The 27,639-nt window shown below is 52.9% G+C and overlaps 11 protein-coding genes across 11 annotated transcripts; 5 read left to right on the top strand and 6 right to left on the bottom strand.

Annotated features, from left to right (window-relative positions):
• Positions 1-131: 131 nt before the first annotated feature.
• A1O1_00844 (uncharacterized protein) lies at positions 132-1,392 on the bottom strand (the record flags this gene model as incomplete). The annotated part of the gene is made up of 5 exons (XM_007721759.1): positions 132-275; positions 326-446; positions 499-897; positions 960-1,032; positions 1,089-1,392. 5 exons carry the CDS (start codon positions 1,390-1,392, stop codon positions 132-134), a joined length of 1,041 nt encoding a protein of 346 aa, XP_007719949.1.
• A 3,477-nt stretch (positions 1,393-4,869) lies between these two features.
• A1O1_00845 (uncharacterized protein) lies at positions 4,870-5,727 on the top strand (the record flags this gene model as incomplete). The annotated part of the gene is made up of 1 exon (XM_007721760.1): positions 4,870-5,727. The coding sequence occupies one exon, from the start codon at positions 4,870-4,872 to the stop codon at positions 5,725-5,727; it is 858 nt and encodes a 285-aa protein (XP_007719950.1).
• Positions 5,728-7,480: 1,753 nt separating this feature from the next.
• Positions 7,481-8,082, bottom strand: A1O1_00846 (60S ribosomal protein L20; the record flags this gene model as incomplete). Its single annotated transcript, XM_007721761.1, has 2 exons — positions 7,481-7,633; positions 7,705-8,082. The coding sequence occupies 2 exons, from the start codon at positions 8,080-8,082 to the stop codon at positions 7,481-7,483; spliced, it is 531 nt and encodes a 176-aa protein (XP_007719951.1).
• A 655-nt stretch (positions 8,083-8,737) lies between these two features.
• A1O1_00847 (uncharacterized protein) lies at positions 8,738-10,373 on the top strand (the record flags this gene model as incomplete). Its single annotated transcript, XM_007721762.1, has 2 exons — positions 8,738-10,045; positions 10,290-10,373. The coding sequence occupies 2 exons, from the start codon at positions 8,738-8,740 to the stop codon at positions 10,371-10,373; spliced, it is 1,392 nt and encodes a 463-aa protein (XP_007719952.1).
• A 1,632-nt stretch (positions 10,374-12,005) lies between these two features.
• On the bottom strand, positions 12,006-13,012 carry A1O1_00848 (uncharacterized protein; the record flags this gene model as incomplete). Its single annotated transcript, XM_007721763.1, has 4 exons — positions 12,006-12,056; positions 12,113-12,389; positions 12,445-12,777; positions 12,831-13,012. 4 exons carry the CDS (start codon positions 13,010-13,012, stop codon positions 12,006-12,008), a joined length of 843 nt encoding a protein of 280 aa, XP_007719953.1.
• A 1,767-nt stretch (positions 13,013-14,779) lies between these two features.
• A1O1_00849 (uncharacterized protein) lies at positions 14,780-16,012 on the bottom strand (the record flags this gene model as incomplete). Its single annotated transcript, XM_007721764.1, has 1 exon — positions 14,780-16,012. One exon carries the CDS (start codon positions 16,010-16,012, stop codon positions 14,780-14,782), a length of 1,233 nt encoding a protein of 410 aa, XP_007719954.1.
• Positions 16,013-16,548: 536 nt separating this feature from the next.
• On the top strand, positions 16,549-19,107 carry A1O1_00850 (uncharacterized protein; the record flags this gene model as incomplete). Its single annotated transcript, XM_007721765.1, has 1 exon — positions 16,549-19,107. One exon carries the CDS (start codon positions 16,549-16,551, stop codon positions 19,105-19,107), a length of 2,559 nt encoding a protein of 852 aa, XP_007719955.1.
• A 402-nt stretch (positions 19,108-19,509) lies between these two features.
• On the bottom strand, positions 19,510-19,897 carry A1O1_00851 (uncharacterized protein; the record flags this gene model as incomplete). The annotated part of the gene is made up of 2 exons (XM_007721766.1): positions 19,510-19,699; positions 19,797-19,897. 2 exons carry the CDS (start codon positions 19,895-19,897, stop codon positions 19,510-19,512), a joined length of 291 nt encoding a protein of 96 aa, XP_007719956.1.
• Positions 19,898-20,282: 385 nt separating this feature from the next.
• Positions 20,283-22,398, top strand: A1O1_00852 (uncharacterized protein; the record flags this gene model as incomplete). The annotated part of the gene is made up of 3 exons (XM_007721767.1): positions 20,283-20,324; positions 20,588-21,050; positions 21,125-22,398. The coding sequence occupies 3 exons, from the start codon at positions 20,283-20,285 to the stop codon at positions 22,396-22,398; spliced, it is 1,779 nt and encodes a 592-aa protein (XP_007719957.1).
• Positions 22,399-22,967: 569 nt separating this feature from the next.
• Positions 22,968-24,717, bottom strand: A1O1_00853 (uncharacterized protein; the record flags this gene model as incomplete). Its single annotated transcript, XM_007721768.1, has 2 exons — positions 22,968-23,970; positions 24,077-24,717. 2 exons carry the CDS (start codon positions 24,715-24,717, stop codon positions 22,968-22,970), a joined length of 1,644 nt encoding a protein of 547 aa, XP_007719958.1.
• Positions 24,718-26,106: 1,389 nt separating this feature from the next.
• On the top strand, positions 26,107-27,037 carry A1O1_00854 (uncharacterized protein; the record flags this gene model as incomplete). Its single annotated transcript, XM_007721769.1, has 2 exons — positions 26,107-26,330; positions 26,377-27,037. The coding sequence occupies 2 exons, from the start codon at positions 26,107-26,109 to the stop codon at positions 27,035-27,037; spliced, it is 885 nt and encodes a 294-aa protein (XP_007719959.1).
• Between the last annotated feature and the right edge of the window lie 602 nt (positions 27,038-27,639).

Consider the following 27,639-nt stretch of genomic DNA (forward strand, 5'->3'; position numbering starts at 1 on the left):
TGCCACTGCTGAGAAGGAAGTCTCGCCTGAAGAGGTGCACTGGACCAGTTTTATCGAGGTGGAGAGCATCAATGGGAGGCAGTCGTGGCCGGCGGAAACGAACCGGAGGTTATGGTTGCACCATCTTTACTTTAGTAGGGCTTGTACCTCACATCAACGCCGTTTCCCCTCTTGAGTTTTGCGCCTTTGGATGATTCGGACGGTAGGGATTGGTGGTCACCAGGCCCGAATGCTGCGATGCGACCATCCTCGGCTGCGGTGTAGATAACACCATTCTAGACAAAGTCAGCACGATGGCAAACGGGACGGACGGATTTGATCTAACCAGTTCATCGGCGAAAATTGAGCGTATCACTTCCTCGCCATGAGCGCCTTCGAGGACAATACGCTCATCGAGATCGAGCTTCGAGCCCCTGGCCACTTTGACCAGATCCACCCGTGACTTACTACAACATTCCTTTTAGTATGATCACACAAGAGGCAGGTGATGATATTTACCCGTGAGACCCGCAAGCGACGACATGGTCCGACCCGGACTGGAACACATCGATCACGTATTCGCAAGGAATGATGGGTCTCAGGTCTCCAAGCTGATCGGGAGTCGGCTCAGCTGTGTCGGTGTCTTCGAGGGTAAGAGAATGCAGAGCAAGGTTCTGGTCTGAGCTCAAAGCATACAGATCGGACGATCCTAGAAACCCTGCTTTGTGAATGGGGCCATGGTTGACGGCCTGCACGAGACTGTCCTCCTCCTCTACGATAGTGGTATCGAAAATGCTGACCAAGCCATCGTCACCTCCGCTGAGCAGCAAAGTGTGTTGGGAAGGATGGAAGGACAACGCGGTGATCTCGTCGTTGACTTCACTGTTCTGCCATCGAAGTCGATTCTGTCTACGGTCCCTGCAACAGGAGTCAGTAAGATAGCTCCGAAAGGGCGGGTTCCGCACAGCATCCGAACTGACCAGACGGATACAACAGCCTCACTGCCGAATGCGACATCATTACCTGTACAAGCTAAGGCGGTGACAGGTTTACCTGTGGCAAGGTCAATCATCCATAAGGATGAAGCAAGCGGGAGGAGTGCTTGGTACCTGTTGCGATCTGAGCAGCTCTCGATTGCGTGCGGACATCAAACAGCGCAACCGCACCATCATCCCCTGCACAGATTGCAGTTGTGCCGCCATCTGCGGTGACCAGGGATGTTAGACCATGCGGGACATTTTTTGAGGTGGAAAAATTAGAGACACTCAAGGTGTCCCTGGGCAGAAAGATCAGCTCATCTGCTGAGGTGATGGCGGCCAGGACATTCCCGACAACTGGCGCTATTGCAAAAACGTAGACATCCTGTTGCTGGGAGGGTGCACAGCTAGCCAGCTCATGATAGGTCCGAAACATGGAGAGATGGGGTCTGGATCTCTGCCTCGAGGGGAATGGGTGATGAATCCCCGTCAGGACCGACAGGTGGTGAGGCCTAACGAAGGACAATGCGTGCAGCGGGCGTTCTCTATCCCTGTTCCAGTGTCCTAGCGCTTCAAGTTGTTTCCGGCGATGCAGAATGTGAAGAACGCAATAAGCAATATGAAGGCCTAGGCAGAGAAGTAATGCAGGAGGTGCGTAGAAGCTAGAAGCGTGACTCTCGGTTCAGTGTTCCGTGTTCAGCGTGTGGTGTGTAGTGTGTGGTTTTGTGGTGCCTGCGCTGGCAGAAGAAAAGTTCGGGTGACGGTGGATGCAGTGGAGTGGAGTAGACACTAAAAGAGGGTTTCCCTCAATTTCAACCCTGATTGGTGGTCTGTATTGAGCTAACACTAGAGCTAAACCATTCTGGGCTCACACTTAATTGGCTGTACCAGACTGTCGGGTCTCATCACGTAAGCCGCGAAATGCTGCGGATGGAGTTGCAAGCCTCGACTAGTACTACAGGTAGTATTCCGTTCACACCAAGGTTGCCACCTGATAGATGGATGCCATGCATGCAGAACGACTCTTGCTCGTTGCAACGGCTAGAACTAAGTGGGGATAGTCGACCATGAATGATTGCTGCACTGGCCGTGGTCTTCTGTCTCGTGAAGACGATGTTGGACTCCTGTCCGACCTGCTTCCGATCACCACGCTACGGAGCGCCCCAAAGAGCCAGACGCCGGGGGTTTGGAGCGAGTGCCATGTCGGGCTTACTCTGTACAAGCCAAACCCTCCATTCCTCGATCCTGCCTGGACATCTGAAGCCTTCAATGCAGCTGATTCAAAAACGACCCCGATCCTACCAATTGAAAGGGGACGATGAGAATCAAGACTAAGAGGTGACACTCTAGGATTCGCAGCCATTATTGGGGCACTGCAACTGTTAGAATGTCTCCTGCTATGGTGGTCCTTAGCTGGAGATCGAGACACAGCAAGTGGAAACATCCAACTTCTCGGCACCCCTTGACAACATAACTTGAATGACAGTGTCCCGTCTTGATGTATTGGGCACCTCGGTAGCAGGAAGTCCCCTGCTACAAATGCATGAAATGCAGACACATTGCGGATGCAGTGGCAGAGCATGGCCCAGTCAGCTGTGGTCGTCGCACCGTCCATTGGGACACATCCTGCTGCAGCAGGTCACTTAGTGACGACCTTTGACCCTGGAGTGCACTTCTCAATCATGGTGCTTGCTGGTTTCAGCAGCAACTAGGATCTCCGCAGTAACTGGGTGCAAGGGCGTCAATGAAAGTCACAGCTTTGAGAGGACGAAGCTGGCCAAGCTTATGGTGTCTGCTTGTTACATGCGCGACTCCACAGGAGCAGAGCAATCCAGATGCATTCCCAAGGGAATCAACGCGACCAAGCATCATCACACAAGATAATCGAGGATGACGAGACGACGTCCAGAACAGCGTGTCCCGAGGGGATGGAACATGTGAGACTCCTAAGTTTATGCCTCCCATGACATACTTGATCCGATTCGAGAACCAACAATCAGCTCCGGCCGTGATCAAGGGTTGACAAGTGACAAGTGACAAGCCCACCTACCACACTGCAACCTAAAGTACGAAGTACGCACCCAAGTCAACTAGTCAACCAGCCCTTGGTTCCGGACACTGGGCGCTTCGGCTCGCCCAAGTAGCCTAAAGGCCGCGGAGCAAGAGCAAGGGACAAACTCTGAAGAATCCAGCTCTTTGGGCGCCCTGGACAAGGATTTGGCTCCACTAAAGAAACCACACTTCTCTTCAGGAATCCTTCCCTTCACTCCGGTTGCTCTCATCCGCTCTCGCTAAGCGACTTCATCTTTGCGATAGACATTTGAGCCAGTACCTGCTCGCTTAGCAGAGACTGACAGTGTGGCTTACACCTCGACCTGAACTCGCCATGCTACTGGTTTCGAACGGAGACGCTTTGATTCTAGGCCTGCAATAAAAAGTGCCGAACAGGAACGAGATCGGGAGGACACGACCGGAAGAAGCATGTTGAGAAAGATGAAGCACTTCATCAAGTGCGAATCACTGCTCGCATCATACAGTTATTACGACTCCATCCAAGGATGCATTGTGCATCTCTTATAGTATACCAGCGGTTATTACTTCGAATTGATTCGAGTATCTTCAATGCTTCTTCTGCCCCTCCGACTCCATCAACGTACTGTGTACACCAAAACCGAACAGGGTTTCGGCGCCCACAATTCGGGCTTCACCACACCCCCTGGGCGCCACCAGTCCCCGAATGCACCCTTCTGGGCCTCACTTGCCTGGTCATAACCTTGCTCTCTTCTTTAACGTTGTCCCTAGACAACTCTACACCAACCCCGGATCCATGTGCAGTATCTTCACGCTATGTTTTGCCACTTGAAACCCGAATTCGGTTCCCGGCATGTCACCCATTGGATGCTGCCACAGTTTTGTCCCTGGAGACGCCTACCGAAAGCTCTCCCGATCCCTCCATAAAAAAAGACTCGAGAGAGCCCACTGGCCTGTCCTAATCTATACGTCTCAAGCACCTGAAGTCTCTTATCCTCGGGCTTCCCTTTCAGGGATTGTCCTCTCTATCTCCCATGGTCTCCACTGCCCCCATCCGGCGAAGCGAGCTAATAGATAATGCCTATACCTCTAGCCTAGGGCCTCCCTAGCCTCCGAGTTCGAGTGGGTGTCTCCTCTACGTCAACCCTGCGGGATCGACCAGCTAGCTATGTTACATCTGGGTGCTCGCTCGAGTGGCCTTTCTGCCCTGGCGAGGCGTTGTTCGCCTGCGAGTCTAACCTCTATCTAGGTGCCTTTGCGCAGTCGGTGAGTCCGTGCTTTGCACCATAGGATACCACGCTCTTTCGTTGAAAGCGCCTCTCTCCGCCCGAGCGAACGGGTTCCCCGAATCTTTTCGGAGCTTCAAGTTCGGCAACGACGACGTACAAAAGCGTCGGTTCTGTATCGAGTCAAACCCTTGACTTTATTTCGTCTATCCCAAGCTTTCTTCGGCCATCAATCGAGATCCATCCGGCTGCTCTCACATTACCACCTTGTAGCGGTTTCCAGAAGATATACTGCAAGTCTGGAAAGAGTCTCAGGTTCCTCACATCCTCATCACTACCCCAGTGTAATAGAGGTTGGAAGCTACGCCGTGACGTTGATCTGGCTCTATATCTCCCAAAGCTCTCTTCTCGCTTTCACTTCAGCCATCACGCATCCTGAATGATGGCGGACACCCGCGGGCCTCCACCCCCGCCAGAAGACGGATTTCAAGTCGTGTATGAATTTGGCAGAGCATATGGCACATTCCGACGGTCAGTTTCGAAAGCCAACCCGAAGACAATCAGAACCAATGGTGCTAACACTTTCTTTATTCAGAGGGCAGTACCTGCTGCCGCACGACCATAGAGAACGGGTGAGACTGGATATGATGCACACTATGTTCAAGGCGGCCAAACGCTCTCCTGGGACAAGGCTTACAAACACCCCGACCGAACGCCTGGACGTGGGTGAAGGCAAGGAGAATCGACCATTGCCCTTGCGAATGGCGCCCAGGGTTCTCGACTTGGGCTGTGGGACGGGTGTATGGATGAACGACATGGCCAAGGAATATCCCCGTGCCCAATTCGTAGGCATCGACATCCATAACATGTCCCACAACAGCCATAACGACAACATCACTGTTTATGCCCCCTTCGACTACGAAAGCCCTTGGGCCATAGGGGAGAAATCTTGGGATCTGATCCACCTTCAGATGGCACTGGGCAGCGTGTCCGACTGGTCTGGGCTGTACCGCAAAATCATCAAGCACCTTGTCCCTGGAACCGGCTGGTTCGAGTCCGTCGAGTTGGATTTCGAGCCGCGTTGTGACGACGGCAGCTTGAAGCCGGGCAAGTTGACCGAATGGTGGGAAATCTACTTGAAGCATTTTTACCAGACCATCAACCGCCGCATCCATTATGACCCCAACACCGGCGATCTGCTCAAGGCGGCTGGATTCAAGGACATCCACCATGCCGTCTACAAGATCCCGCTCAATCCGTGGTCGAACGACAGGTCGGAGCACCGCGCCGCAATATGGTGGGGGCAGGTCATGTCTCGCGGCACCGATCGCGACGGCGGCTACGGCATGGAAGCCCTCAGTCTGGCTCCCTTGTGCGGGTACAACGGCTGGAAGGTGGACCATGTAGAACGTCTCTGCGAAGACGCCCTGACACAGGCCGCCCACCCGGACTGCCACGTCTACAACAACCTTCACGTCTGGTGGGCGCGGGCTCCCGAGAGTACTGGTTTCTGAGGCACTCTCCTCTTCCTGAAGATTGAGCCCTGCACCTTTTGTTTCCTAGATTCGACAACCGTCGGTCTGAGTTTGGGAGGATACCTGCTTTTCGTGCCGCGTTTTGGACCGTTTGGCGCGCAGCCTGACCACTGTAGCCGCCATCACCATATCCTCGTTGGGCCTTTTTGCGAACAATGTCTACCAGCACTTTTGAGGAAGAAATCCACCATGGATACACCAACGTGGCGCAGATTCATGTGTGTGGTTGCACACACTCATCCTTTGGCCTCAAATCGATCAATGCCCCAACCCTGGAAAGTGGACACAGATTTGGCACGGGCATGCCGCTCCCGGGGACCTGCCTCTGGTCTTTGCTTCCGTTGGCCGGTCACAGCCTCTGCCGGCAAAGGGCACACCATTCCCTAGAAGGAGGAAAGAAATCCATCTTATGTACCCTCCCGAGGATGAGTGACCTGAACAAACAACGGCGGTTGAGTGTGGACAGCGACTCGTCGCTCGCTCAACTAATTGGCTCTGTTAGTTCCCTCATCTACTGGAAGCTCGAACCCTGTCGCCAGCACAGCCGAGTCTGGGCCTGAACATCTTTCAAGCTAGTGGGTAATGGTCTCGATTGATACAGTACACGCTCTCAGCTTTATTCCCACAAAGCCACGTTGGACAACCACTGCCCATCCACAAAAGGTCAGCACTGCTGTTGCGATGAGAGGCTGCGGCATGGAACTCAAGGGGCAAGCCATCGACGACACAAGGCTCGAGGAATGACAAGATCGAGGCAGATGGGATTGGATCACTCAGTTCAAGAGTGCTCGATATATCAGAACCGGAATTAAATACTAGACACCTGCACTTCTAGTTGGATATTGAGTATGTCGGTTGCTTTCCCTTAGCTGATCTGAGGTCTTTTAACGAGATTGATAGTTCGGCAGTCTGATGGAAGCTGGTCTAGCTGACTCTCTTCGCCATACCTATAATCCGAGTAATAATAGATCGTGTCTACAAGTCCAGAACTCCCACGATTCACGAGTACAACACATAGAGGGTGTATTCTCGGTTAGTGAGGAACGATTTCTCTGCAAGACGACGAGCGGCAGTCCAAGAAGAGATGATCTAAACGAGCCTTGGGACATACTGAGGGCCAAGTCTTCCTGAGGCCGAAGAAATGGCCAGTGTTCTGATGGATGGATTGAGCCCTAAGAATTAAGATGACAAGATCCGACCTCCTTTGGCGGTTGATCCTGAAGGGAAGTGTTCTGCCATCAGAGCTTTCTCAGGAGAATCATGAATTGGTGTTTCGGATCATGCATCGGTCACTGGTAATGTCATTTTCTTTCGGCAGCTGTTTGTGAAATTGGAAATTGGCAGTTTGCATTCATTGTCTTTTCTTTTTCTGGTATGCATCGAATACCCACGTTCCTTTCTCCCCCGAAGGTAACGTACATACACAGCGGGCATCTCATGAATGGACCGTAAAGAATCAGCTCCCGCTCAGAATCTATGCACCTTGACCCTCAGACCCCACCCGGTATCTGTTCGAGCCAGGTTGCGTAAAACTGCTCTCCACTGCTGCATCTGAGGTAGCATTCCTCGATTTTCCTTCCATCCGGAGGAAAAAAGCAGAAACACGATTTTCACCATCTTGGTCCACTGCCCATACGACCACCACCTCACCAACACCACATGATCACTTCCGGCATTGATGTGAATGGCTGTATCCTTCCCCAGCAGACCAGAACAAACGAACGTCCGAAATTTAAGCAAAGGTGCTTGGTCGGTTCGGGGTGAAGAGCTTCTTCGACTTGGAGCTGCGGTGGGGCAGAGGGAACTTGAGGTCCTTGGAGATGAGCTGCTTGATGTATGGGCGCTTGACGTCGTCAGGCTTGGTGAGTTCGACGACCTTGAGAATCTGTCGAGTAGAAGAAAAGAGATTAGTTGGGTCGTCCCGACGTTTGTACATGCCAGAAACAAAAAACGTACGTGAATGCTCCTGAATCGGGCACGGTGGCGGGCAGCCATATCTTGGTACAGAGCCTCGACGGCCTCGGTGCGGCTCATCTCTCGGTACTCCTTGTACATGTTGTGCGTGCCGGAACGAGAGTCGTAACGGATCCAGATACCAAAGTTCTTGACCTTCAGGGGGCGCTTCTCGTGGATGACGTTGAGCGCGACGACCTCGCCGTTGGACTTCTTCACCTTGCGCAACTTCATCAGGAAGTACCAGAAGCGAGACTTGGCCACCACGGTGTTGGGTGCGAAGATGCGCATGCGGTACAGCTTCGGCGTCGGGTTCGAGTCGGTGGGCAGGTGGCGCCCGATCACTTGGTATTCTTGCAGGCGACCTGATGGGGAAGACATTGTTAGTATTGACAGCAGAGTTCGCACACAGCTGAGCGCTTCCGAGCAGATGCGTGCGAGATTGAGACAGGCTGAGTGTGCGAGCGTCGAGACACAAGTTTTCGTCGGCCCTCGACCGTTTCTAGAATTCCTTCTCTTCAGATCGGGATTTCCATTCGGTTCCCATTAGATGTGCTTCAGAATCCAACTTTTTCGTTGCTTGTATACGGCCGGCCTCTGATTGAAATTCCTTCCTCGCTCTCGCACGCAACGCTCTCGACGGGGATGATTGCTGAAAACAGGACGGTGTGACTTACCCATCTGCAGCGAATTAGTGACTGTGAGATCTAGTTAAGAGTAATATTCACGTACCTTGACTTGTATCTGACCGACTGGATTTGTGTGCTGGTCGTCGTCGAAGTGGTTGATCGCAAGATGACAAAAACCCAACTTGAAGGTTGCGTGCGACTCTGGACCCGAAAGTCTCCAAAATTGAAAGTGCGCCAAGATTGTGATCGGGCCGTCGGGGAAATAATGGCTGCCCGCTTCTGATTGGTCGGCCGACGTCCCGCATCAGTTTGCCAGAGACAACAACCTCTGTACAGATCAGTACAAACCAACTTGCTAACAATTACTTTCTCTGACTCAAGACTTGGGTTCGGGGAATGGCTGTCTAATGGGGAGCATATTTGCAGACTTCCAGCAGGCCCAGAGGGTCGGCGATGGTCGTCTCCTGGCCTCCTGCCTTGCCCCTATAGACACTGCCCGCGACCCTCATCGACTACAATCATTTGCCCAGCTGTCCAACTACCAGACAATCACAGCCGACGTTCGCTATCATCTGATACAAGCGCCGAATGCAGTGGGACTACCCAAGGCGGAAGCCAATGCGTGGGTGGACATCTTCGTCGCTCTGTGGAAGACCGTGAAAGAACTGGTCGGGCTACGGCAAGGCAACGGCACAGGAGACTGGGTTCGGGCATTTGACGCGTACAAGGAACTATGCAACTTTCTGGTCAGAGGCTACACCAACTTTGGATTCCAGTCATGGACTGTACCATGTCTCTACGTCGCAGGCAAGTATATTCGCATGATAGCCATGAAGGCAGACAGTGAGGGCAGAGCGAAAGACGCCAACGGAGGCACTGCCTTCGCCAACGGATTTTCCGACGACATCATCAGCGATGTGAACAAACACGAGAAACTCGAACAGGCGGCTTGGACCATCAACCGCATGTTCACAGTCTGCTTGAGCGACCGGTCCGAATTGGCCGAGTCGCGGAAATGGGGCATCTACAGCACCACCAACCTGCTGTTCAAGACATACTTCAAGCTCAACTCCATTTCGCTGACCAGGAATGTCATCCGCGCTCTGGAAGCCGCGTCAGCCGACCTGCCTCCTTTGGAGCTCTTCCCGAAATCCCACCGGTGCACGTTCAAATACTACCGAGGAGTCATCGATTTCTTGCAGGAGAATTACACGGACGCCGAGATGCATCTGACCGAGGCGCTGAGTCTATGCCACAAGGACTCGCTCAAGAACCAGGAACAGATTCTGACATATCTGATCCCGGCACATGTGGTGAATCACCATCAGCTGCCTAACCGTGCCTTGCTGGCCCCACATCCATCTCTCTCCAGGATATTCACACCGTTGTTTGATGCCGTGCGCACTGGATCCCTGGCGGCCTTCGACGAGGCCCTCACATCCGCCGAACCGGAGCTGGTCAAGCGCCGTGTCTACCTTACCCTCGAGCGGACGCGCGATATCTGCACGCGAAATCTGTTCCGCAAGGTGTTCCTAGCTGCAGGCTGGGAAGAGACCAAAGACCCGGCGACAGGCGAAGTGGCGGGCAGGATTCGCAGGACGAGGATCCGGATCGAGGAGTTCGAGGCCGGCATGCGTGTCGGCTACAAGGGCGCCAAGGATGTCATGATCGAGAGGGACGAGGTCGAGTGTTTCCTTGCCAACATGATCTATAAGGTGCGTTTTATTATCATTCTTTTTGTTTGCCTTGCATTTGATGCCTGCACCCCGTCGCTCAAATATATTGTGTTCATCCGCGGACTTTTGCCACGCGTCGTAAGCGGAGGCTGCCTGGGGGAGGACGGATGCCTAGCATGAATAGGCTGCAGCCAGACAGATCTTGATACATCACTCATCCCTCGCATGTACAACGGACATTGGGACAATCATGCTGACTCAGACATTTTGTGGTCTCCTTCAGAACATGATGAAAGGCTACATCGCTCGCGACAGAGGCATTGTCGTTCTCAGCAAGGCTGGCGCCTTCCCCGGCACTGGTGTTTGAATTGACCACATGCCATTGGAAGATCATGAGAGACAAAGAATCCATCTGGTGCTAAGCTCTTTTCGAAAGATGGCCGGCTTTCATACTGGCCTGTCGATAGGCTGGCGCGCCACATATCCAACCAATCTACTTGCCTCGGACCAATAGAGTTTCATCACTGACTCACTCACCAACGATACAGGAATCTGAGGATGACTATCCAGGCCGTTACACCATACCAGCACATGTTTATCAGCCCTGGTGGCCGTGGACATCCATACCTCTCAGCCTCCGTGCAAATGACAGGCATTACAATGCTTCGAGTCACCATTCGACACACTCAAGAGGGGTGATGAGCTACAATGCATCTCGGCCATCAGCAAGGCGTCCTCTTGCAAGGGGGATTTCCCAAAACAATCTGGACCGGAAACCATTGGCTCACAAACCCTCCTGATGAATCGAGCCTGCCTCCCATACATGGTCTCGGCTGAGCGCGTGCATTAGCCCCCGAAAGCCATACGGAGAACAATAATGTGCTGGACACCCACCACTGCCGGACTCACAACACACAGTCACTGTGCTATCAACAGTACTGCATTACAGTCTAGGTGCACACTGTCGGCAGACTCGCACACCCTCAATCATGGGCATAGGTGTCAACCCCGAGTCAGGGATGGGATGAATTGCAACCATCTGAGCTACTGGCTTCCAGAGCCCCACACACCCATCCTCGACTGAACGACATACCGCTGGCGTCCTCCACACATTACAACAGGTACGGAGGACAAAGCTACCTACTTACAGGCCCGGTTTCGAAGCACAACTTCAGTGCGACAGGGAAGACTGGCATGTGTCAATGCACGGAATCCCACCTATGAACTTTGGAAGTCAGGCATCTTGTCTTCCACACCGTCTGTGCGACAGTCTTGGATGTGACTCATATCGAGCCTACGCGCGATATTTCGATCGAGATATCAGGGTCTCAGCTGAACTCTACCGGTGTCCTTTTTCTACCGTCTGTGCTCGGTTCCTGACGCTTCTACATTCTGGCCTATTCTACTTCAGGCAAGCAGAGGATCCCAAAAAGCAGGGAGTGACAGGTGGAAGGAGGGGTGGCCTGCAGGCCACGGCTGGTTGCCTCTTGCAACGGACAGCTAAACAGGTTGGAAAGGAGATGTCTAGCTACTGAATGGGTCGGCTGAATAGGTTGTCTTATGCGTGCACTGGCACATTGGAGTCAAGTCCGGCCAATGCCCACGCACAGAAAATCAATCATTGAATACAAGGGGTCTCTACGTTCAGAGCATGATGATTGATTGACTCGTCATTTCGCCAGGAAAAATTGAGTTCTGAGTGGCAGTAGGCCACATATGAGCTGAGCGTAGAACATAACAGGCCAGACTCTGCGCCATTTTGAAATTCTGAAAAGATTACAGCGTTTTGTCGGTCGGGTTGCTGATAACAGTGTTGATGCACCACATCACCGAATAGCAGACTTTGGTGGACATTGTGGCTATTGATACAGACACAGGAGAACGACCGAACTCCAACCTTACACCCAGTAAGAGATCAGCAGTCTTGGTGCACACAGTCGCAGACTCCAGCAGCTGGCAATCTGATGTGTTCTAATGATACAGGTACATGGGACTCGACCTAGCGAGTGAATGGTGATGAGAAAGGAGACCGCATGGTCTTCAAGTCATCCTGTTGGATGTCAGTGAAAAGGACACAAAGCGAGAAGGTGGTGCCTGCTAGCTTACCATATGATTACACATGGCGACGAAGAGATCGAAAAACAGAGGGGTACCGCCCTGCTCCATTTCGACCTTCATAGTGCCACTTTTCTTGAAGTTGTGCCGGCTGCGGATGATCAATGTCAGATATTGAGCCCGGAGCTTCGAGTCGGAGTTGGGAGTGTGGTTGTATGCAAAGCGTGCTGAGGCGAGGATGGTGGAGATCTGCATGCCGTGTCGCAAGCCTTGTTTGCGAAGGGCGAGGCGTTTGAGCTCGTCGAGTCCATAGCGCTCAGCCGTGCAGCTGGTGAGTGGCAACGTCAGTAGACAGCCTCAGGATAGAAAGACGACAACCTTACTAGATGACAGTGTCTTTCATCAGTGTCTGTTTGGCGGCAAGGCAGAAGATGGTGGTATTGCTGCCATTCTCGTCGTCTTCGACTTCCCAGGTGTCCTTTCTTTTGTTCTGAATCAACTTCGGATAGTAGTCCCCTTTGTAGAGATACTCGAGAACTGCGGAGAGGATCTCCGGCTGCTCGTCAGGGAGGTTGATTCTTCTCGCATTGTTCTCGAAGAACTGGCCCCTGCAGGCAGCTTCGAAGAAGGGTGATCGACACAGGACTTCTTCGTGTCCAGCAAAGAGTCTCTGCTCACGCCCGACACAGAGAGTGACGATGGCGGAGGTGAGTGTGCTTGTAGACACATGTTAGCAAGGGTGACTGTTCCCCAGGAGTAATCCACTCACCTCCCCGCCGGTGGGCTCGTATGAGCACTGGGTTCTCTTTTGGTGGTCCTCATGGACTCCGTCCTCTCGAGGGCTCTTGTGATGGACTGCTCTCGGTGGGAGGATCTAGGCTTGATCGACTTGCTGGTCCCATATCGAGACGAGAAGCTATCGGACGGACGAGCCTTTCTGCTGCTGAACATTCTGTAATGGCACTTGGGCAGTCGAGTCCTGGACTAGGAATAGGAACGATGGAAGGCCCTGACTTGACATGCAAATGCAAAGAGAGAAGAATCAACCAGAAGCTATCAGTTAGCCGAAATGAAATAGTACAAGAGCCGTCTTCATTGGTACGTGCAAAAGAACCAGAAGGGTAACGAAAGCAAGGCTGCCTGAATGCAGTGGCATTGGTCAGTCAGGTCGAGGAGCAGAAGTCGAGGAGGATCTGCTAGCAGCAGAGTGAGCTTCTTATGTGGGAGGAACATGGCGGCGGCCTGCGCTGCCTGGAAGCAGACAGGTAGCGAGGGTACCGGGGAGCTGGTGGTAGGGAGGAGGGAGGATGGAGGATGGAGCTTATCAACTGCAGTGCAGTGCCCTGCAGTGCCCGTTCGGCCAGATTGGGGCTAGATGAGGTCCCGGAAGCAACGCGACTCTGCCGCGCTTTTGGGGGGAACGACTAACACACGTAGGCATGTGACCATGCATGCGCTTTACTGCCACTGCCGGCCTGCTTAGCCTAGGGAGCTTTTCCTCCTAGGCCTCCTAGGCCTAAAAGATGCCCTGCGCCCTCCCTCCGCATCAGCCATGACTGGCCCGTATGAGTCAAAGCGATGCGACTACGGCCGTCTCCCCCATGTCTGGCATCTGCTTCGAATCCCGGATACCTGGGGTCTCTGTGCTAGTGCTAGCCGAAGCGAATTGTCTTCCGCTTGTTGCCACCTGGATGTCGCAGTGTCAGTTGTCGTTAGGCATGACACAAGAAGGGAAGCCATCAACTGCAGACCAATTGCAAAATCGGCGATCGGAAAGGCAACTGATATCGTGCCTCTGACGCATTCCAGGCTACCAGATGAGTCGTATGCAGAAGGAAAAAAGGAAACCTTTACCCCCGGCCTCGAAATGCACTCCCGCTAGCGAAGCGGACGACAACGGCGGTCGCCCGGCAAAGCAGAGCGATTGAGAGAAGAGGGTGTACAGCCCATGCATTTCAGTGGGGATAGCAAACAGAAGATGAAACACGAGGCGTTGTTCAGACCCCAAGGAGCTAAGATAGCTAAAAAGCCCAGTGTACCTCTGTACGTCCTGAGCGCCGAAGCTTGACCTCTGCAAAGCCCCGGCTTAGTAGGGCTTGAAGGTGTTTCTTGAATCGGATTGGCCCAGGGTCAGTACCACCCATCATAGGGACCTAAATCCAGGACATCAGGATTCCAGGTCTAGGTGCTTTGAATAGTCGGAACAATCTACTTCTCCATAACTGGCCCCCGAGCGCTTGGTAGTGAGCCTGCCTTGCATCATGCGTAAGGAAGTCAGACAACTTGAACCGAGGGGCTGTATATCAACGAGGCTCCAAGCTGGCAAAATGGCATCGAGGTTGAACGGCTTAGGTACAAAGCAGGATAATTTTAAGCAGTTCAGAGAGAGAAGCAAGTTGTTGTAGTGGACGGTTTTGATTCCTACCAGCATTTACTTGTAACTGTACCGAATTTCCATCGCCTGACTGATCATATCCTCCCTCAAATAACTCCACTAGTTCCATGACGCCCATGTACTTAACCCAGGCGCCCTGATACTGGCATGTGTAGTGAAAAGAAATTGAGAACGCCGTTCTCGGTTCAGTCTTGCTCCTGACTCCTCCCTCGTCCATGCCATCCACCGAGAACATTCTCGGGCAATTGTCTCTGGAGTCTGCAAACAGGACCCGTACATCTTGAGATTTATGTTGTAGCAGTCTCCAGCCGAATATCCTATCTTTATATAAACACCCTTTTCGCCTCCTTCGGGTGGCTCTCTATTGGACAGTAGGGACACTTGAATTTCGCACCTTTGCTGAGTTTTTGCAGAGACTCCTGTGCAATAACATGACAACACGGTAGCATCATCGGCGGGTTCTGGTCGGTCGTCTGTTCTTTCGAGACCGGACAGACGAAGATAGAGTGGAATCTGTACGACGGAGGAAGTGGCGTCTCCACCGGCAACTCGTTCTGGGAAGTCCACTCTGTCCGTTTCTGTTTCTGGATGGTCTGCAATTTGAGAAGTGTAGGTAATGCGATTGCGCCGGCCGTCGCTGCAACATACAGGGGTGAGTCTGCGGATAGTTCGAGTAGGGAGCAAAACTCCCGTATGAAGGAGCTGGCAACTTCCTCCCATGCGGTCGAGTTATTGAACCGTAAATGATATGGCGACTCTTCCAGATTGGAGGAAAACGGAATAGCACCCATCAATTGTTGAATTTCGACCAAGTAGCGACCACGAAAAGACTGGAATTCCGTCTGTGCGTATTGAAGAGCGCGCAAAGGTGCGTCGAAGTCGGATCGGTCTTCATCCCGACGTTCCAGGAAGAGATTGACAAACTGTAACCTGCAAAGTTCGAATTCCAGGTTGCTGCCGCGAGCTTCTAGGGCCGTAGCATTCTTCCGAGCCCAGTCGATAGCTGGCTGCAAGTTGTGGTTGTCCTTGAGCTCGCTCAAGATATGGTACATATTGGAGAATTGCTCTTGCATACTCTCTTCCGAACTCTTCTCCAAACCCAGCGGGTGTTCCATGGAGACATCGAATCCCAAATGGCTTGCTGTTTCTTGTTGGCTCTGTTGCCTCTCAATGGCTTCCGAGTGGAAGGTTGAGGCCACGTCGAATAGCCCCTCTCGAAGCAGATGTAGGTAGATGGCTCGATTGATCAAGTTCGGGTGGGAAGAGAGAGCGTCAATGTCGCTGTTCGGCACTTTTTCCTTGAACACCTTGTCCAGCGCCCTTGTGTACTTGTTGTGTAGTCCATGAGTATCCTTCAAGCCGGAGAATATGCCGTCGAACGACGCTTTCACGGGGTTCTGCAGCTTCGCCAGCGTAACCTGTCTCGAGTTGGGATCTTCGGCGATGGCGTCCCGCGCCTTCTGGAGGGCGTTGATGATGTCGTCGACATGTCGATTGGTCTTGGACTGCTTGCAGCTGTTCCGAACCTTGTCATGCTCTTTCTGAATGGCCTCCATTTGTGGCAACGGTATAGATTACGGAGATGCGGGCATCGACTGGTGGTTAAGGTTCTCGGCGGGTAGCATTCTTGATCTGGTTGTCGCGGGAGCTATCCGACTTCCTGCGTGACGGCTTGCGAGGTCAATTGCCGGCAAGGTGAGATGGTACGATACAGCAATGCAACTGCAAGCGCGTGGTGTTGGTTCAATGGTTCAAGTGCCACTGGCACCTGAGAGATATGTCATGCGCCCGGCCCTTCGTTGTCCATGAGATCCGGTAGTAGTGGAGTGAGGAACGATAACGATAACGATAACGATAAGATGATGCCTATCTGTATCATTCTGTTAATTCTCCGCAAACATGATTTGACCTCACTTGTCACATCTTCCCCATCTTCGAGTTGACCAACACGTTCACCTCTGCTGCCATTCATGGTGGTTTCACGCCTAGGTTACCACCGCCCTGCTGACTTGGCCATCTTATGCCTTGTTTGTTCCCTATGAAGTGCCCATTCTAGCCTCCGCAGTCCGTCCTAAGCAGGACAGCCGACATCATGTCGTTCGTTCCTATAGGCTTCGACAATCCATACCAATATCCGCGCACTTATACAAGATCCTCGTCATACAGAAATACGAAAGCCAGTCCCGAGGACCAAGAGCAACCTGGTGAAGTCGAGAGCCTGGTGAATACAAGGCCCACAACAAGTAGTCCTCGTCAAAATCGGTCGACTCAGGGCAGGAAGCGGCTTGTATTCGCGGATCCGGTCGCCTTCCGATATTTGGAAGAAGATCCAGCTACCGATGCCATAGAACGATGGGGACGCCTACAAGGATACGAGCTATACCTGGTAGAGCAGTGGGCATGCTCAAGGACTCATCCGACGTTTGTTATCAGCACTTACACTGGCGACCCATCACATTCCATCGTGGTCAATGTGCTTTCGGTCCCTAGCGACGAGAGCACTTGGTCGCAGAGGCTCCAGGTCTACTTTAACGCCGTTTCGCAATTTCATGCCAAGGAGAAAGAAACACCGCTGGGGACGCTCATGGTCACCAACCTCAGCGGGTTTCCTTCTGCCCTCACAGTCATTGCCGTCCCGGATGGGGATGTTAGGAAGCACAGGGAGGATTTCATTGTCAACGAGAATTTAAAGCGCATGGGGTGCTCCGGAAGAGCGCCACTGAGCCTGCAGCCGCCTCAGTCGAGTACCATCGCGAAATTTCATCATCTCTACCGCACTAGCGAGACTGTACCGCTCTACCACTCGGTCATGGAGCTTGTACGCATCTGCCAAACGGCGTTGGTCATGTACGATAAAATTCAGGCGACGTACGCGGACGGTCTGCTTTGCGACGTGACCGAGAGAGCTGTCAATAACTGGTGGACTGACATAGGGACGTACTTCTACAACGTGGAGCCCAGTGATGGGATCCTGGGGCCGACCACAGTGGCTGCCCTTCTCGGACTCTTGATCGGCGCATACAACCGACTGAAGGCCTCAGGATCGCCGGTCGGAAAAGACGTATTAGATACGGTGTCGATGAAGCGAGCCGTGGGCCATTTCCAGAAGAGTCAGAAGATGGAGAGAACTCGGCGACTCGATCGCGAAACACTCGATCGGCTTCACCGGGCTACCGCCAAAAATGCCAGCGGCGAAGGGTGGACTGTGCCAAAGGCGGTCAAGTCGACCGTTGCCGAGCTCAGTGGCAAGGGTGGTGAAATGATGATGGGCATCGTTGGTGGCCGGGACAAGGCCGGGATCTCCGATGCCGAGACGCTGGACATTGACCGGTTCGCGCAACTGGTTACAGGTCCGAGGATGAAATGGCTTTGGCAAGGCAAACGTGTCAAGTCTGGAGATGCGCTGACTACGCCTTCGGACGATTTGGGTGGAAGGATCTTCAGCACTGACGATCAAGGCAATTTCTTCTGGACGAGCAATCAACATGATTCCTATTCCGATGGAGGAATTCTGGAACGTTCGGACACGGTGTATAGCACCCAAACGCATGACCTCAAAGCTGTTCGAAGCCGCCCCCGCGGCCCCGGAGCTGGAAACAAGGCCCATAGCATGCGTCATCCCATAGATGGCGAAGAAACTCGTGACTGGACGGAGAGTGCTACAACGCTAACATCTAAATCCTCCAAAGACCATCATCACCACATGCGAGACCACACATTGCGCCCGTCGGGGCCACCACGGCAAATGGGACCGCCGGCATTCGACCTGGCACTGGCGAATGCGGCCCCGACTTCGCCGAAAGAGACCCGTCGACAGCCCTTGCGAAGGGTGGAAACAGACACCGGAAAACGGATCCCATCGCATCGGGAGCAACTGAGGCCTCCGCAACCAGGGGATTCTCCGAGGCGGAAGAAGCTGAATGCTGAGTTGGCAGGATTGCGGAGCGTCTTCGAAACGGACATCTACAGGAACTTTTCTGCCGGAAAGCCATACATGGGACTTCGGAGTCGCGCCCTCAGGTCGTCACAGAGCGCGATTCAATTGACCGATCACACCCCGGACAGCCCGCGGCAGAACCGCATCAAGCGGCAATTATCTTTCAGTATTGTTGAGAATGCTGTGCTAGATCTGGGACCGAACGTGGCCGAGGAGGGCATCGGAAAGGGGAAAATCGAAGGCGACCTCACGAATGCCCTCGCCGAGCGGGATGCGTTGGTGGCTGCTGCTCAAAAGAAAGCCAAGCGCATCCAGACGATTCAACAGGCTCTGATTCCGTACACGGAAAGCACAGTTGGCCATGTGGAGAGCCTGGAGAGGTATTCACGACAGCATCTGGAGGAACTGAACGAGTTATACTACCATCGGTTGGAGGAGTATCAAAGCCTCCAAGCAACCTCATCTGATCTGGTCTCACAGGAAAAGAATGCACTGAGCGAGAGCTTTCGTAGAATCGAAATGCTTGGAGCCAAGATGGACTACGAGCTGGACTCGCTGCAGTCTCGTCTGCAGGAGGTGGAAGACGGGGTCGATGACTTTGAGCGCAATGTGATTGCTATTGAAGCCAGAGTGAGGGAGCTGATCGGAGACGAAAAGCAGAACGCCGTTCCCTGGCTCCAAAGGTTGCTGACTTTCATGGGTTCCCGAGGATAGTCGCAGTCATGGCGTTGCATGTCCCTGGGTATTTAGCAAGGCGTTTGGAGAATGGGAGCCTCGAGTAATGGGCTGCGTAGCATCACTCCATGTCATTGAAACACTGGCAGCTTCTATAATGTCAGGGGTGAGGCTACACTGGCAGAGGTCAAATGGAATCGATATTTTCCTCAATCTTTTGAGAGTTGACGAATCCCCATAATGACTGTCAGTCTTGCGCCTGTTCCGTCACCGACCACTGCATGTCGTCTTGAATCAAGGTTAAATAATATACAACGGCAGAACCAGGTCATCACAATGAAGATGGACCAGCACTGCAGGCTGTTTCACACTGCAGACTCTCCCGTGTGATCCAATCTTACATAATGCACGTCCGAGAGAGACCAGGAATTGTAACGCCGTTCACATGCCAAACATGCCGCCGCCTCCTGCGCCGCCCCCAGGAGCCTTTTCCTTTAACTTGTCCGAGATCTGCATGTTGACTTCGATGAATTTGGCCATACACCGGTCGAGGCAGACGCTCTCGGCCTTGTTGAGCTCGGCCTCGCGGTAATCGGCAGGGATACACTTCTTCTTGCACGACAAGATTGACCTGCAGCGACGGTAGAGACTTAGCACAGGCGGTCTTTGTACGTAGAGGTAGGCGGAGGCTGTAGCCGTAGCCGTAGCCACATATGGTGCGTACTTACTTTTGGAACAAGTCCTGGATCAGCAAGACTTCGGCCTCAGCGGCTGCAATCTTCTCTTGAGAGGTCGGTTGCGGCCGTCCACCACCAAAGAGGAACGACATGGCGACGGTTGTTGATGACGGATTCGAAGATTGAGGTATCTGTGGAGGAAGCGGTGCTCTGTCGCAGGTCGTGCAAGCTGCGAATGGCTAGACACAATAGTGACAGTATTGAGGAGTTCAATGGAGGGTTTGATATGATCTACGGCTCAAGTTGTCTGCTGTACTAATAGAAAAGCTGCGGTCGGAGCCTCGCACTCGCAATCCAATATTTCGATTGCTGCCGAAGCTTAAGCGAACTTGGAACTTGCTCTCCAACACAATTTTATTACTTGCTGCGCTGCGCGGTCACCACCGACTCTCCTTCGACGAACATCATACTACGAGGACATTCCACACGGTCTGCTCATGTCGTTGTCGTCGCTGCCTTAATGTCCAGGAGGCTGACATGGCACATACGGCCATGGAACTGTCTACCATTGACAAGAGAGTGAGTCGCTGCAAACACTTGTTCCCCAGTACCACCCATCATATGAAGAGAAAACTCAGAAGAACCGCTGCGAGTGATGCTGGCTTCGGCTGGCAATGATCACTACCACTCAATAGTGTCTGACATGATTTGTTCTGCATACAATTTGCAAATCACCCTATGAAACCCTTGTCTAACACGTTGGTATTAGTATCCTACGCACTCGGACCGGTAGGACTCCCTCGAGTCGCGCCCTGCAAAATCCCATACGATGGACAATCCAGGCGGGGTTTACGACGGTACCCCCAAGAGCCGGACATGCACATGTTGCAGATGCTGCTGCGCAATATTCAAGTAAAGAAGTACGGGAGCGGGTGGAGGAATTGACGTCCTCAACTACCTCGCTTTATCCACGATACAAACGCAACCCCCAAGCACGAAGTATCAGGTCGCTTTATCAGGAGGTCGAGGCCGACGAGAGCGAGCGTCCTACATCCGGCTCGCAATCAGCCGAAGGTAAGACTGGCCGAGTCGAGTCAAATGACGCTGCATCTGGTCTAACAACAACAGTGTTTGGAAGGATAGCGTCGATACGAACCAGCGGATCCAAACTGGCATTTCTAGACATTGTCGAGGACCAACTGAGGCTCCAGGTCGTGCTCTCATACTCGGCTCTCGAATCCTCTGGCGTGTCTCTGGATGATTTCAAGCATAGTTGTCGGCTCATCCGGCGCGGAGACTATATCTGTAAGCCCGAACCATCCCTGCTGGTGCTCCAGTCTCATGACTCCTCCACGTACACCTGCTCACGCCAATTCAAGCATTGAATGGAGGACAACCGTACCGAGCCAAAAATGGCCAAGTCTCCATCAAAGCGTCGAGCTTGCCAGTGATTCAATCGCCATGCCTCCAACGTTTCCCTGTTGAGCAACGCGGATTCGCGACGAGTCCTCTCTCTGAGACCAATTACCAGCCTCGACATGTCGAGATGCTGACGGATCCAGAGGTCATTGAGACTCTGAAAGCCCGATCCACGCTTCTTCGCACCATGCGCACTTTCTTCGAAACCCGATCGTTCGTAGAAGTGAGCACGCCTATCCTGACCGCCCTGGCTGGAGGAGCAACTGCCAAACCATTTGAGACTGCTGCGACCGAGTTCCCTAACCGGAAATTGAGCTTGCGCATCGCCCCGGAGTTATGGCTGAAGCGACTGATCGTCGGCGGGATGGAACGCATCTTTGAGATCGGACCGTCCTTCCGAAACGAAGGACTCGATAAAACGCACAATCCCGAATTCACCACTTGCGAGTTCTACGCCGTCCGTCACGATCTGCCACAACTGATGGACTACACTAAGCAACTGCTCAGTGAGATCGCAATAGCAATCGAAGCCTTGCCGCATCAACAGCCGCCCGAGGTCGCCAACCTGCTCCAGTCCGTCCGGGAGCCTTACCAAGAATTCGACTTCATCCCCACGCTGAACTCGGCGTTAGGCGTTGAGCTGCCGGACCTCTCATCTCCCGAAGCTCCGAGACAACTTCTCCAGATCTTCGAATCCAAGGATCTTCCGCTCCCAAGCAACCCGACTGTCCCTCGGCTCATGGATAAGCTCTCTTCCATCTACATTGAACCACGCTCCATGGACCGTCCGACCTGGATAGTCAACATCCCGGAATGCCTCTCGCCGCTGGCTAAGTCGTATATCCACCCCCATGCTCCGAACCGCCAGCCCGTGGCCGCTCGGGCGGAATTGTTCATCCAGGGCAAAGAAGTGGTCAACTGCTACGAGGAGGAGAACAGTCCGTTCGAACAGCGGAGGAAGTTTCAAGAACAGCAACACTATGCGCATCAGTCGAGTCCGTCAAATGACGGAAGTCCGATCCAAAGCCAGACCGTCGACGAAGAAGCCATGAAAGTCGATGAAGATTTTCTGGAGGCTTTGGAATGGGGTCTCCCACCCACAGGCGGTTGGGGCTGTGGGATTGATCGGCTTGTCATGCTGTTCACCGGCAAGGAGAGGATAGGCGATGTCTTGACGTTTGGCAATCTACGTGCTGTCACTAGAGGGGCGGAAAAGAGGCATTCTGGTTCGTGAATAGTGCTCGTTCGTTCGACAGTCAACCCTCCAGACGATAGAGAGCTTCGAGGCAAGCCCTTTATTGTTTCGAGCTCGAAGATTCGAAGATTCTTATGATTTGAACAAAGTCAATAGCTAGCGGATGCGTGTCTTCTGTGAGATCAGCCCGTTGATACCAATTCCCCCATCTCCAATCTCAGCCCCTTAATGTCCGACATCCCGTCCACCGATATCCTGTTCATTGCCACTAATGTCTGCTCATGGCCCATAATGCTCGTTGATGTCTAGCACTCGTGTATCAAACGGTAGCTCCGCCATACCCACGGCCTCTCGGACCAGCTCTATCAACACCCATCGAGCACCATCCCCAGCCATATCCGCCCATAATCTACGCGACATCCGATGACGCGACTTCCCTATCCAGAAGAATGAGGTGACGATGTCCTGCTTCGGCGTTCGATCCCACCATGAGGCTTGATCTCCAATGTTGTTGTTGATGTTGATATTAAATCAACTCTTTCTGTCGCCCTAAACCGCTTTTGGCGCCTTACTTCATTTCTCTCTGCTGTTTTCTCTTCGGTGCGATTCTACTCCCTCTTGCGTTTCCTGGCCTCGGGCTTCGGTGGCGCGAGATTCTCTCGGAGCGGGCCCTGGCCTGTGGCCAGGCGCTCCAAGACAAACCGGTAAATCTGCCTCTCGGTATTGAGGATCTCGAAATCAGTAACGGTGTACAGCCCATCATAACGGAAGCCGCGCGGGGGCCGCATCGGGACAATCTTAGCGAGGCGGAACGAGCGAAACACTCTCACAGGATTGCCTGTGCGGTACGATGTTACCATGGCCCTTGTGCTGGCTGTAGGACCTTGTCCCTTTGAGCCGGGAGTGATTCGCTGACGCCGTAGGCCGACCACAGTTGGATCCTTGAGGTTAGTAGGTCTCTTGTCATTTTCACCTCTCGGCAACGCCGTGCCTAGATACCAGATCTTGTCTCCTTGATCGATATCCGCATAGTACTCTTTCTTGACGTTATCGTGGTAGCCCATGACGATACTCCGCGCACCGTCCTGAGCCGTGCCTGAGATTCCGGCGATGGGCGGGCCGTGGGCGCCATCGCGGCACATCTCTGCGCGGTAGTGCCATGTCTGGCCGTTGACGAGGAGGCCGTGGCCAAGGAAGTCGGCGTTGCGGGCGTGTTGCCAATTAGGGTCTGCTGACCATTGACCATCGTTGCGAGTCTGGCGAAGTCCGCGACATGCTAGGACGGACAGGTCGCCGTTCTCCCATTTGCGCTGGATAATTGTTAGATCTTCGATCATGGATTGCGGGACCTGCTTCTCGCGCCGTAGTTGGCTGTTATCGTCTGATAGAAAGTGTTTAAGGTGCTCGAGTGCGTGGGACTGGGTGAGTATGTCCTCGGCCACCGAGTTGCTTTGCATCCGTCGGATCCAGTCTTGAATCATGCTGAATGCCATGCGCAGAGCCCGCGACATTCTCGGTCGTGTTTCGACTTTGTCTAGCAGGCCTGTGATGACTTGGACCTCTGAGAGTGTGGCGAATGGTTCGTCTTCTGGAAGGACGTCGATTGGTGGTCTATATGTACCTCGCAGTTAGGTTCGTTTTTTTGAAGGGTTTTGGGAAGGTATTGAGATGCAGGATGGCTGGGGGCTCTGTATGTGTATGGGTGAGGGGCACTTACTCTGGCATACTCTCTTTCTGCTGTCGCTTGTTCCAGTTGTTCCATTCCAGAACGAGCGTGCGACAGTCAATGTATTTGTCGACCCTTGCCTCGCAGAACAGACTGACCGGGCATTTACATTGAGCTGGGGGAACCGTTGCATTCGTGAAGCCTGCTGGTCTTGAGGGAACCAGTGCATCAGACAAGCCTCTTGGTCGAATAACCGCATCAGAAGAGCCTGTTTGTGTTGGCGCATGTGGAGGGTTCGTGTCCCTATGACTGCCGATAGAAGGCGAACTCGGATTCTCTGCCGTCACTGAATTTTCATGACCACTCCTTGCCTCATTGGGGCTTTCTTCGGGGACAAACAGGGACACCCCATTCAACACTGCGCCACAATCCCTGTCTGGGTGCTCTGTCTTGATCTGACAAGCGGAATGCCGTGGGGTTTGGTTGGTCAATCTGGCGCGACTGAAAGAATCAATCACCCCGCGCTCATGTCTGTCTCTCCGCCAGAGGTCATAGGTAAAGGCCCTGTCTGCAGCTTCGCGGCCCACGACCTCGTCTTGTCTCCGTCCAGACCTGGCTATTCCCAGGTTACTGTAGGGTCTCCGACTGCCACTATCCTCATTAAATGAGCGACGGTATGATTGAGAAGACATCGTTCCTGTGAGATGTAGACTGAAGTTCACGATGATGAGGTTCTTTGAGAGACGTCAAGGCCGGATATTGCAGGTCAGAAGAGAGTAAGGAGATGTGAGAGAGGAATGTAGTTGAGGTATTGCAACCAGCTTCAGTAGTAAGCAGTTCCTTTGAGCAAGGAGGAAAGAGAGATGAAGAAACCCTAGTGGAAAGGGATACAAATTGAGACGAGGGACAACAGCGCTTGGCCTCAAGTCGAAATTGGAGGCGGAGAGATCAAGAGGATGAAGTCTGAGAGTGAGACGAGTTGAGAAGAGCACAACGATTGAGACGATAAATGACAGCGCTCGGACTCGAGTAGAAGCTGGAGGTAAAGAGATCAAGAGGATGAAGTTTGAGGGTGAGACGAGTTGAGAAGAGCAGAGAATGACAATTGAGACGAGAGACGACAGCGCTCGGAGTCGAGTAGATGCTGGAGGTAAAGAGATCAAGGGAGGATGAAGACCACATTTGAGACGAGTTGAGAAGTAGTAGAAGACTGAGCGACTGAGAGACTGAGACAGGGAGATGTTGAGAGAGCAGAAAAGATAGAGAAGAAAACCTGAAGTTCAATGCTCAGTGCAAAGCACAGTGACAGACCCAGGTCAGCTTTGTTAGCTATGATGCAAGTAGACGGCCTGGAAGGACGAGACTTGATGATGCTGGGCTTGCTTGTGAAAGAGTTTGTTAAAGAGTAGGCATAAGCAAGCAGAGAGTCCTTGAGTCTTGTCATGTAGAGAGAGTAGAGAGAGACTGAGCGAGGCAGAGGCAAAGGCAGTAGGGTTTTGCAGGATACTGTATCCGACCGAGGAAAGTGAAGAGACAACTAGCAGTGGCAGGTGACATTTGAGTGAGTCAGAGCGTCACGACCTTTCGCATAAAATTTCGCAAAGGACGTAGTAGAGATGATGTGGACTGCAGAGAGACGTATGTTCTCAGAGACTGAAGGAGGAGAAAGGAAGCATGAACGGGGTGAGTGGTATGCAGTGGGACTGATATAGTGCAAGGCTGAGCTTATATAAGCGATTCTGCGGAGGCGGAGGATTGTTCTTCCGAGATCGAGACTGACGAGGATGACGACCAGTTCCAAGTTCCCTCTTCCCTCGAGGGCTTCACATTGCTTGTTCAGCACCTCGGGCAGACAGACATCAATGCCATGCTTTCGAAGATGGCATTCGCCCTATACGCCGTTAGCCCGTTCGATCCTAAGTATCAGCAAACGATCAACAACGTTGCGCGTTGTAGGAGCATCCCGTTCTCCCCCGACTATTCATAAACGTCACTTTGGGTTGGAATCCATCCCGACAGTACTGCTGCCTCCTGTCGTGTTCAGCGGCCTGCTTGTGACATTATGGACGTACAAGTGCTTGATGATGGTGATCTTCCAAAACAAGATCATTTATATGCCGTCCGTCCCACCGTTCTCGAGGTCTGAGAAAGTGAACGATTACGCCAGGCAATGCCAGCCAGCTGTCTGGAACGAACACGACGTTCGGGCCGCAGACGGGACCCTATTGAAGCTTTTGGAAGGCTCCATCACGAATGCGCCAGACACGAAGCCGGAAGAACATGTTGTAGTGCTCTATTTCCAGGGGTACGTCGAGCATGAACAGACGCGATCTGTCACTAAATCAGTCTAGGAATGCTTCCTCATTGCCCCCGCGTCTTCCATATCTTTCGAGAATATTGAAGGCAGCAATGGCTGGCCAGTCGCCCAAGAAGCAATACACAATCGTGGCACTGTCCTATCGCGGGTATTGGAAGTCCCAGGGTAGTCCATCTCAAGCCGGGATTGAACTCGACGCAGAAGCCGCCTTGAACTGGGTACTGACAAGATATGACCCTGACCGAACCAAGGTCGTGGTCTGGGGCCAATCCATTGGTGCAGGTGCCGCAACAGTGGGCTTAGCCAATTTGTCGAGGACCGACAAAGACGGTCTTCAACGTATCTCAGGCCTCCTTCTGGAGACACCATTTGTCGACCTCAAGGCAATGCTGGTAGCACTTTATCCGCAGAAGTTCCTGCCCTACCGATATTTGACTCCATTCTTACGGTCGACGTGGGATAGCAAGACCTCCTTGCACACGATCGGCAAAGTCAACCCAGACCTCCGAACCCTGATCTTGGAAGCTGGTGACGATGAGATTGTACCTGCTGGACAGGGAGCTATATTAGAGAACGCTTGCAAGGAAGAAGGGATGAATGTGGATCGAAAGACGGTGTCAGGAGCTCTGCACACGGACGTCGTGGCCAAAGGGCAGGGGCGCAACCACATCGTGAAGCTTCTTGAGTCTGTGTAGTAGACGCCTCAATATTGAATTCTCGCGAATGGCTGTCAGTGGCTGATTGAGAGTGTGTGCCTGTCCGTCTGAAGCAATGCCGATAGCAAGTTCCCCTTCGCCAGGAGGCTGAGGATCGCAATCTGCAGTCTGGATCAGTTATGAGTTGAAGCCGTTGTGGAGCACATTGTCGTGCGAGAGCGACATCGAGAACAGCTGGAGAAGAACGGTGCAGGCGAGTCATCATTGATGCTCTTAGCCACGAAACGGGACCTTGAACCCTTTTGGCCGCTGTTCTTGCTGCATCCAACTGGCGGCAAACATCAGATAAACTTCCAAGCCACCGTACCCAGACAATCAATGGTATTTGTGAACTTGGTCAGGAGGTGGGAAGGCATCTCGACCGCGACGACCGACATGGTCCTAATGTTCGTCTGGTTCATCTTTTCTGCCTGCTCATCTTTCCCATTCCCCGGTGGTTAGGCGTCGAATGAGCTGACTTCTGTGGACTCGATTAGGCAGGAGGCGAGTATTTCTAGGCATTGGGGATGCTGAGTCTCGCGGTGGAGATGTGACCATGTCGCAAAGGGTTGGTGTCTGGTGTAGCGCAGGCTCCAAGGCGG

Source organism: Capronia coronata (assembly GCF_000585585.1).
Source record: "Capronia coronata CBS 617.96 chromosome Unknown acBCG-supercont1.1, whole genome shotgun sequence".
NCBI lineage: Eukaryota > Fungi > Ascomycota > Eurotiomycetes > Chaetothyriales > Herpotrichiellaceae > Capronia > Capronia coronata.